Source organism: Mastomys coucha, unplaced genomic scaffold (genome assembly GCF_008632895.1).
Source record: "Mastomys coucha isolate ucsf_1 unplaced genomic scaffold, UCSF_Mcou_1 pScaffold6, whole genome shotgun sequence".
Lineage (NCBI taxonomy): Eukaryota > Metazoa > Chordata > Mammalia > Rodentia > Muridae > Mastomys > Mastomys coucha.
In genome coordinates this window covers 87,081,162-87,091,844 of record NW_022196912.1, presented here as the reverse complement: position 1 = coordinate 87,091,844, position 10,683 = coordinate 87,081,162, and the positions used below count along the sequence as shown (strand labels likewise).

The 10,683-nt window shown below is 38.7% G+C and overlaps 1 protein-coding gene across 1 annotated transcript in view; it reads left to right on the top strand.

The window, feature by feature from the left end:
• Ccdc175 (coiled-coil domain containing 175) overlaps positions 1 to 10,683 on the top strand; it is an 87,462-nt gene that overhangs the window by 43,151 nt on the left and 33,628 nt on the right. Inside the window, exons 10-14 of the mRNA XM_031355857.1 lie at positions 1 to 107; positions 2,533 to 2,643; positions 7,457 to 7,528; positions 8,553 to 8,688; positions 9,539 to 9,670. The exon at positions 1 to 107 is cut by the window's left edge and continues 16 nt beyond it. Coding sequence (XP_031211717.1) covers positions 1 to 107; positions 2,533 to 2,643; positions 7,457 to 7,528; positions 8,553 to 8,688; positions 9,539 to 9,670 — 558 coding nt within the window. The remainder of the gene's footprint in view (positions 108 to 2,532; positions 2,644 to 7,456; positions 7,529 to 8,552; positions 8,689 to 9,538; positions 9,671 to 10,683) is intronic.

Here is a 10,683-nt window from a genome sequence, read left to right as displayed (position 1 = left end):
GAGAACAAAGATCTCCGAGAGAGACTGAACACACTCCTAAAACAGTACAAGACTACCTTGAAGGAGGAAGAAGCCGTGGCACTGCAGAAACAGAAGGTGTCTGAAGAGTGAGTATGGCTTTATCCATGTGAGTCAGCTTGCCACAGTTAAGGGTGCCTGACTTGCTGTCCAAGCAGTGACTGTCCATCAAAGCTCAGCTTACTTGCCAACCAAGTTGACAACAAAATATTCTCCATCCAATAATCAATAGCCCCACTTCTAATCTGCCTTTTTGGTGCTAAGAAATGCTTTTCCTACCTAGAGCAGCTCAAACCTATAAAAAATTGAATGCACTGTTTATACTTATAAGTCAAACTTAGGAAACAATAATTACTGTGTGAGCCTTTCCAGTGAGCTGTAATATCTACCTTTGTCAAAAGCTGGCTCCATGCGCACGTTCCCTTTCTCACACAGAAGTTTGATTACCCACAATGACTTCAGAAAGCATTCCAGGATACCATTTCTCACTGACTACATACCTCCCAAATGTTTCTTCACTATATGACTTTCACTTTGTTCTCCCTGTTGTTTTGGCTTTCCTCTTAGTTTTCTCTCATTCTGCTGTTCCACCCCCAACTTGCCTACCTCCAATCCTTTGACCCAAAACTTTTCTATAACAACTGGATATCAAATCCTTGGTCTTATTGGACTACAGAGAGACCAAAAAAGGCATTCTGTCTTATTTGGTCCTGTATGCCTGGGACGCCTCCCATTGCTGTGTAGATAGCCAATTTTCAATGATTCTTTCCATATGAATATTACAGGCTGGCATCTTGAAAATATAAAACTATGTAAGAAAAAAATGTCACTTAGTACACCCAAAGTTACATCTCATAGATGAAAAATGCTGTTCCTGGGCCCATTTATATGAAGCAGAGTTTGTTCATTGTTGTAGTATTTAAGCTATAGAATTATTGGAATCGTTGTGTCTCATCTATTGGACAGAATACCAGCTGTTAAAACTGGAGTATAAACTCTCCCCAGATCAATAGGTACCTCCCGGAATAATAACATGAACTGATAGCAAGTGACCATAACACTAAAAATTCATTGCCATTGTGGCCTTTTGAATCTCCATAACAAAATGTCATCTACTGGCTGGCTTTAACAGAAATTTATTTCTCAGCTGTAAAATCTGGGAGCCTACAATGAGAGTGCCAACATGAACATGTTTGGGTTCCAGTGAGGACTCTCTTCCTGACTTACAAATGGTGTTTTCTGTCTCTCTGCCTCTGTCTCTGTCTCTGTCTGTCCCCCTTCCCTCCATCCATTCCTCCCTCTCCTTATCCTATCCCTCCTTCCCTCTTCTCATCTTCTCTTTCCTCTCCCCTTACATAGGGAAAGTGTGAGTTTTCTTCTTTCTTCTTGGAAGGACACTAATCTTATCATGAAGACCCTACCCTCAAGACCTCATCCACACTTAGTCAGTTCTGACTTCCCAGGGGTCCCATCCCAATATGTGCCCAAAACATTATCAAAATATCAGATCCTTGTGCCTTAAGCTCAAACATTAAAGTATGTAACTTAGAGAGCACAAGCTACTTTACTTTCTGCATCATATTAAGGTGGTTTTGAAGGTGGACCACTTAGACAGAAGGCTTTCTTGTCCAGAGAAGTTCTTGTCACCATTGGACCACTTAAACAAAACCACAAATCTCCCCGAGCCTGCACATCAGGAAAACAAACAAAGAAAAAAACATAAGAAGTCTTATTGGTCTGCACACCCAGCCAGAAGTGAGTTAAGGCTTTCTACCTGTAAGCCAGGTGTTGAAGCCCTCATTTAGAGGGGTTAAAATGGAGACTTATCCACAGATAAGGTTTCTTGTCCAAGGTCCTTGAAGTTCACATGTTCAGCCTTTCCTCAAAGTTTGTGTGACTAGCTCATCTTCTTTCTCAGAAAAAGCCTGATGGAAGTTATATGTATTGAGAGATACATGGCCACCCAAACACTGTTGGGCAACTATTCATGCCGTCCTATGCTACTGTTGCCAGTTAGAATTCTTTCAGTGGCTTCATAAAATCTACACATAGGACGTTCGTAAAGTTTACAGTTCTCAAGCCGCTGAAAAACTTCAGAATCCAATCTTCCCCAGCTCCTTTAAGCTTTTGAAATTATTTTATTTTATGTGTATGGATTCTGTGATGGCATGTATTTATGAGCACCTCCTCTTCGTGCTCAAGGAGGTCAGAAGAGGGTATTGGTTCCTTGGGACTGGAGTTATGGGTGAATGTGACATACCACGTGGCTGCTGGGAATCAAACCCAAGTCCTCGGCAAGAATAACAGCTCTTAACCACCAAGCCCACTCTTCAGCCCCAATTCCTTTTAAAAGAATTTATACATTCAAATATTGCTTGCATTGGAAAATGAAGGGTTTTTTTTTTCCTTTTATTTTGCCTATAGTGTCTAAGCCATGACATTCAACCTCCAGTACCTCAAGTACCTCATTTTAAGGTTCAGTAAAATGATTGCAACTTCCTTTTCTCATTCTAGACATCAGAAACAGGTAATGCTTATTAATCAGAAAGAAACCTTCCTAGCACAAAGAAAGCTCGACATCAAACATATGGAAGATGGATTTGAAACCCTGCAGGACCTTGATGTGTATGTTTGGGTCTTTACCACTTTAAACTTTTCTTTGTGTATGCTTCTTTAAACTGGAACACAGCATCTATACATGTGACTCATGTAGAGTGTTACAGGGAAGTTAGTTTATAAGTAGCTCTTTCTGTTTCACAGTTCAGAAAGGTTGCTGTCTGTGCATCTTTCACTGAAGGAAGTGACAGGTATTACAGAAGCTGGGTGACACAGGACACAGGGGAGGGAACAGATTCAGGACCAGGGACCAGCATGCATCTCAGTGTTCTTCACCAATATCCTTCACCTTGGCCATTCTAAGTCATTTACATCCTTTGCCTAACAAAGTAGTGCCTATACCCAAATTTAATTTTTAAAGGGAAAGATGTATAATTTATGGGAAAAGTTATCCTAATCTCTTCACAGAAATGATCATCATTAATAGCTTGCCACATATACTTTCTAGTGCATATATATGTAGTGTGCATTTAAAATTGGATTTATATTACTCTATAATATGATATTCCACTTAAAAATGTATCTGGACAAAGACTGAAACATGGCTCAACACACTTGCCTTTCACACTCAAGGTCTAGGTTCAGTCCCGGCCATAGGAACCAACGAAGCAAAAATAAAAGATGGAATAAGACCCAAAACTTTGAGACTTACAAGAAAAGGAAAAATCATTTTAGATACAGGCATAAACTACAACTTTCTGAATAAGACTCCAGTAGCCCAGGCATAACAATGAAACCTGGCAGACAAGATTGCATCAAGTTACAAAGTTCCTGGGCAGCAAAGAAAACAGCTACCATTGTGAAAAGAAAGCCCAGAAAATAGAAGGAAACTTTGCCAGTTGTTTGTCTGATAGGGAATCAATATCCAACACATTTAAAGAACACAATGTGCAAATAAATTAAACAAACTTCTCCAAAGAAAACACACAACTGGTCAACTAATACATTATAAACTGTTCACTATCCTTACCAATAAATGAAATGCAAATAAAAACACTCCAAGTCACTCCATTTCACTCCATTAAGATTCTATCATTAAGAAAGCAAATTATGGGGAGGATGTATAGAGAAAGGGACATTTACACACTATTGATGGCTGCGTCAGTGAAGCTTCTATGAAAATCAGTATAAGGGTTCCTTAAAATAAACAAATAAAAAAAACTAAACATAAAACTACTGGGTGACCCAACCTTGGTATAGATCTTTGTATGTATAGTGATACAAATTAAGATTATATTTCATTACACTGGTACAGAGCTTTGTATATTAATACATATTTAATATTAGCTTTTTATACATGCTTATGTAATTCATTTAAAAACACAATATTAAATTCTAGTCCTTGACAGCTGCTATTACCAGTGAGACAATCAAACTCATGGTCTTATTAGATACTAGTTCAGTTAATAAGTTTCCTAGATTGAACAGAACTAGTAAATAGCTAGAAACAAACAATTAGGATGTAGGATAGATAGTTAGTTAGATAGATAGATAGATAGATAGATAGATAGATAGATAGATAGATAGATAGATAGATAGATAGGTAGATAGATAGGTAGATAGACAGATAGTCTTCAAAACCTCAGAGATGAACAGAATGTGGCATTTAAGGTTATTTTACTAAGCTGCTTTTGACAATGAGACAGGTCTGCTCCTGACAGCACTCCCATTCCATTTCAATGATAAGCATCAAAGAATCTCCTTATGGAGTTTGTTTTATTGTGGCAAGATAGCCACTGGACAAGAAAATGCCCTGCTTGCACTACAGACAGAATACTGTACAAACTGAACAAGCGATGTAGGGAAGTTGATTGCCCAGCTTTGCAAGGACAAGGTATGCAAGTCCTTCATAAGTTCTGCTTCACAAAAAAAAGTCTGTCAGTTATTCTGGACCAGAAGGCTGAAGATGATGCTCCATGACACAGAGTGAATTCTGGGGGACTGACCAGGCAACCAACTGTCTCTGTCAGTTCTATAGTTTTGGAAGCTGCTTGTCTGCACTTCCTACATAACATACTCAGGTAATATTTACTCTTTTTCAGGTCTCTGGTGATGTTGACAACTAGATAGTTACAGCCTCACAGCTAAACCTAAGTTATGTAGGATTTAAGAAAATGTTTTTTATGTCTGTGTAAGTTATGATAAAAATTTGATTTAGGTACAGAACTTTAAACTCACCAAGATAGAAGAAATAATAGAATACTTTATCCAAAGTTAAGAGGGGGAGATGTAGACATAATGTTATTGTGCACTGTGTAATTCAAAAGCTAATTTCTATGCCCGGTATCTGGTGACAATCTTTATTCTAAGTATCTCCTGCCACAATGTTGTGTAAACATTGCTCCCCATTTATTCTCTGATTTGTCAATAAAAGCTGACCAGCCAATGACTGTGCAGGGGAAAGAATAGGGCAGGACTTCCTTCCAACAAGAGGAAAGGGCAGGAGAGAGAGGAAGGAAGGACTAGTCACAGGGAAGAGAGTCCCAGAGACATTATGAGAAAAACAGCTGTAGGACAGAAAACCATAAAATACAGGTATCTCAGGGACATTAGGTGGGAGGTAGCCAGATTAATTTAGAGGATTAAAATTGAACAATACTGCTCATTTGTTGTGCCTTTAGAGCATGTTAAATATAACAGTGCAGTCTCAATTATTTGGGAAGTAGCTGGGTTAAGAGGAAAACTGTAACACACTTATTAAAAAGCCACTAACAAGCTACTACATAGCACTCTCAGAAATCTAAAAGCATACAATAGAGATCCCTGAACACCTATATTCACGGTTGGCAAGTTATAGATAGGCATCAATAGATGAATGGATAAAAAAATGTGGTATTTGTAAACAATGGAATTATCTATTGTTTTTCAATCTAATGAATACAAGGATTGCGTCATTTGCAGGTTGGATAGATTGACTAAAACAGACTCAAAGACAAACTCACATGCTTTCCTGCTTTTCATGTAGAATCTAGATTTCTACCTAAAAGAATAACATGAAAATAGTAAGGAAACTGTTTGAGGGATGGAGGACCACTAAAAGGAGGGAGAAAAGAGATCTAAGGAAGATAAACATGATCAAAGTAATACACACACACACACACACACACACACACACACATGCACACACACATATTGCAATAATTTTGTTTTAAAAATGACTTGTCCTTTAACATGGTAGAAATAGCTGTGTAAGTGGAAGAAGGTAAGTTAAAAATTTCAACTTCAAAAACTGTAAAACAGGAATCAGAATGTTGGTCGTTAGAATCCTTGTGTAATCTGTTAATACTGTGTCATTGGAGAAAAGATTAAGAAACCACATCTTAAACAGGTGACCTTTTTATCTTTATTTGGACATAGTTTAAACTCAGCAGGAAGTATTTTAAAATATGTAAATAAATCCCATATATTTTCATTAATTTCTCAGAATGTTACCACTTTGCCATATCTGTTCTATCATTCTCGTATCTTATTCAGCACAGACGTGAAGTGTAAGCTCTTCACATGATTATCTCTGTATAAATAAACAACCACATAATCATCTATTTTCATTATATTAGCTTTAGGTGGAAACTATGAACTTCTATGACAGAGCAGGAAAACTGAATTATGTTCAATCAGATTTTATCTTTGTAATGAATAATGCAAAGATTATTAGCTATAGATTTTTTTTGAGACAAGATCTCACCATATAGCCCTGGGTATCCTGAACTTATGCTGTAGACCAGGCTGTCCTTGAACTAGCAAAGACCTATAATCTGCCTTTGCCTCCTGAGTGTTAGGATTAAAGGAGTGTGGTACCACGTACCCAGCCCTTTTGATCAGTTATTGCTCTGCTTATTAAGAAGCTCAGAATCAAATGTTTTAGCTGAATGTTGTTATGTACTTTGGCATTCCATGTTATCTTTACCTTATTTTAAATTGGTTCAGATCATATGTGGGACATGTTATATGTGTAAGGCAACAAACTCATTAAAGAGAGGTGAAATTGTAAACAAACTTAGAGATCTAGCATAGGCTATTAGATCATTTCAAATATCCTAGACACACACATGGCTATTTCTGGTTGATTTGATTGCATCTTGATTATTTTCATTTGTATTTCTGGTCTTCAAAAACTTATGTAACAACCAACATTTTACCTTTATTTCATTTATGAGTATTTCTGTCTTTGAAATGGCACAAAGTAGCATTTTACCTAAGTGGCTTTTGATTCCTTTCTGAACCAAGCACTGGCACAGGAAGGCACACGGAAGCACAGACTTCTGCTGTTGTGTTGAAGTCTTTGCATTTTCTTTCTGCCTGTCACAAGAGAACCTAACAGACTTAAGACCTTCCCTTAGTTCAAGACCTTGTCTTATGTATTTGTGTTCTGTGTTGTACAGAGTTAGAACTGTCGAGAATGCAGAGTTCCTCAATAGCTTGTTGATCTTGATCCCTCCTATGGACCTGTTGTTTTCTCCCATCATGGTTTCTGGGCAGCAAACCTTACTGACTGTGTCGTGTTAGAGCTCTGACTTTCTATGCCCTTTGCAAATGACTATAGCCTTTCCTTGGCAAATCTCACCTCCATTCTTCACATCCACATTCCTCCCTATTTACCATTAATCTCACAGAACCTGTGTGCAATTGCTTTCCTTCCATTCTTGGATATTAAACCCAAGGATTATAGGAGCAGTTCAACTGCCCTTCTATAAGATGACCACTAAAACTTTTAGTTGTTTTACAATTAGCCATACTCATCTTAAGAAATACATTAAGATTTTCTAATGTATTTGAAAACTATAAATATATAATCCAATATATATGTACTTTCTGTTTTCAGAGCAACACATGAAGTATATCGAAAACAAATAAAAATCATGGCTGAAAATCGGGAAAGAGAACTTCAGAGATGGTAACGTGTGTGTGTGTGTGTGTGTGTGTGTGTGTTTATCTTTATATCAGTAGTATATGTTACAAATAATTCCAATAGATTTACTATCCTAATTTAAATTACATATAAACATATAAATTCACTCTTATCTAGCTGTGTTCATTAGATTGTTTTGGAGTTTAGCTTTGTTTTGCTTTGTTTTGTTTTGGTTTGGTTTGGTGTTTGGTGTTTCATTGAAAAACAAACAAACAAACAAACAAACAAAAAACCAGAGTTTTCCATGTAAATTGAGGGAAATCACCAAAGAGTAAGATTGCCATTATTGGTACAATGTTTGCTGTCCATCCAGACTTCTGTGCCAATTTATAGTAAGGGTAATATGAGGAACAAATAGTTAAGATCACAGACTTTCACATGGACCACTCTGTCTTAGTTGTCCTAACTGTGGCTTGGCTAATCTCTTCCCATTGCTCCCACAGTGGAGCTGGCAATGATGGTGGTCCCTCCACCAAAAGTACGTAGATCAATGTACCCAGTCAGCACTCACTAGCCCTTAGATATATTTTATTAATATTGTTGTTATTAATGTTATAACTTATAAACTCAAATTGTACATGACTACCCTTCTTCAAAGATACAGCTGTGGTAGAGAGAAAAGTTTGAGAATCTAGAACCTTGAAGTTTCTCATTAGCACTTTGGGCAATTCCATGACTATTTCTGCCCATGCCTCTCCTTTCTCTGCCTTCCCTGGAGACTGCCTCGTTTCCTTCCTCAACTCGAAAGAGAGCAGCCCCGTGTGGTTTCTGCACTGTGCTGATCAGCAGCAGAAGCACCGCTGCTCACTCCAGCAGTGCTTACAGTGCTGAGGCAGCCAGCGCTCTGCCTTCTGACTCAGTTAGCATCTACAATGTAGCATCTACGGTGTACTTCGCTGATGGCCCACGTGACCACTGTAAAATTGGTTGGACTAGTTTTGCTTTGTGTTTTGGGGAAACCACTTAGCCAATATAATTAATGGTCGTTCTGTTATGTACCTATCTCTAGTGTCATAAATCAATGGAGAATGCTCTGTTCAAAAAACAGACACAAACATTGGCTATTTATGATAAAATGGGCCTTGAAAAAAATTATAAAAGAAATTGAGATTGCAGAGGAAAAGCGTCTTCAATTACTCGAAGAGGTAAGGGAACCCAAAGTGTTTAGAATTATGCTAATCCCCTACATAGAAATGAGTCACACCCATTTCAATATTTAAGTAAACCTTTTTTTTTGTTTTGTTGTTGTTGTTGTTGTTTTCAAAACAGAGTTTCTCTGTATAGCCCTGGCTGTCCTAGAACTCACTCTGTAGACCAGGCTGGCCTCGAATTCAGAAATCCGCCTGCCTCTGCCTCCCAAGTGCTAGGATTAAAGGTGTGTGCCACCACTGCCTGGCAAGTAAACTTTATTTTACTAAGAGATATTTTCCTTTCTCCTGATTTGATGGTTAGAGTGAATTATTATTATTTTTCCTTCCTCAGAGATCTAGCCATTTAGTGTGTGTTCACTGGAGATGTTTAAATCTTTTTATTTTATTACATTTATTTATTTATTTATTTATTTATTTATTTATTTATGTGTGAGAGAGCATATGGTGAAGCAAAGGGTAGAGGACAACTTCGAGGGTTTGGTTTTCTCCCTATATGGGTCCCAGAAATAAAATTCAAGACACCAAGCTTGAGGGCAAAGAGTGCCTACCTGTGAAACCATCTAGCTGGTCGGAGAGAGATTCAGCGCGAATCAAGTATTAGTGCTCTCTAGGGTGTGTCTTTGAGGCATGGATGCAGATCCTTGTTTCCCACTCATCCTTTACCCCTCCTATAGGTACCTTTGGATACAACCACTAATACAATTTAGTGAGCGACTAAAGCGCTGAAGGAAAAAGGTCCCCCTCCTCGTTGCCTGCTGAGACATCCCACAGTTTATCAGGCCGTTTAGAAATGTAAAACTAACTGCAACACAAGTGATGACGGATCCCATTTCCTTCTGACTAGACAAAGCGTAGAAAGAAGGAAATCGATCGTTTTGTGCGCCTCATTGAGAAAATTAAGGAGCAGCTAGTGCAAGAGGAGAAGGAATATGTCAAAAAAGAAAAAAGGTTAATCCAAGAACTAGGCATGTATGAGGTAAGCGTTGGTTTGTGTGTGCGGATGCTTTTGGAGGATTCTGTGAGGGAAGGAGGGTGACATTGTGTGTGACCATGATCGCGTAAACGTAAAATAGATCTTCCGGTATGAGCCAAGGCAAGACCACAGTCCGTTTCACATACGTTTCCTCTTTTTCTGAAAAAGAAACAGAAACAGGATACTTTTTTTTGGTCTGAGTTAAAAGCAAAACAAAACCCCAGCCACATGTACTTCAAATTTTGCCAAGCAACAGATTAAACACCCTGCTAGGAGGGGTGGAGTTGTTTAGAAAGCGGGGGGTGGGGGGTCGGGGTAAATTGGTGAGCAAGTCCTGGAGTAGATCTCAGAACCCCTTAAGAATTTTTCAAAAGTCAACCCGGAGCAAACTAAGAGGTATTAAAGAAAGTGGAGACAACAGGTATTGAACACATCCAGGCTTCCAGACACTGTAGACTGATGACACACGCGCCCCCAGACTGCCTCCCCACCCCACACCACCCGTCCAGGGAAAGGCACGGGCCTTGAAGCAGCCACTGGAGAAACAGCCAGGGAGACAGAGATCCGGGTAGAAGCAAAATCAGGGGTCTTCATAGCTTGGGTCCGAAGTAGGCGCATATACTATTCTCAAGACAGATGGAACTTTCCTCCAAACTGCAGTGTACCTGCTTTCTAACTGTTGGTGAAGCTCTGCACACCACGCTGACCTTTGTTTTGCTTTTAATTTACAGTGTGTTGGGTATCGTATTATTTATTTTTCTATTGCTGTGGTAAAATACCACGATTGCGGTAACTTATAAAAGGAAAGTTTAATTAGCTCTCAATTCCTGGTGGGTGTCTATTCTGGCAGAAGGCGTGGCAACCAGTGAGAGGCACCAGAACAGAGGCAGGAAGTTGAGAGGCGACCTCAGTCACAAGCAGGAAGCAGAAAGAACAAGCAGAAAGTAGGGCAAGGCTAAGTTAAGATCTCAAAGCCTGCCCCAGTGATGTACTTCCTGAAGAAGGCCATTCTTTTT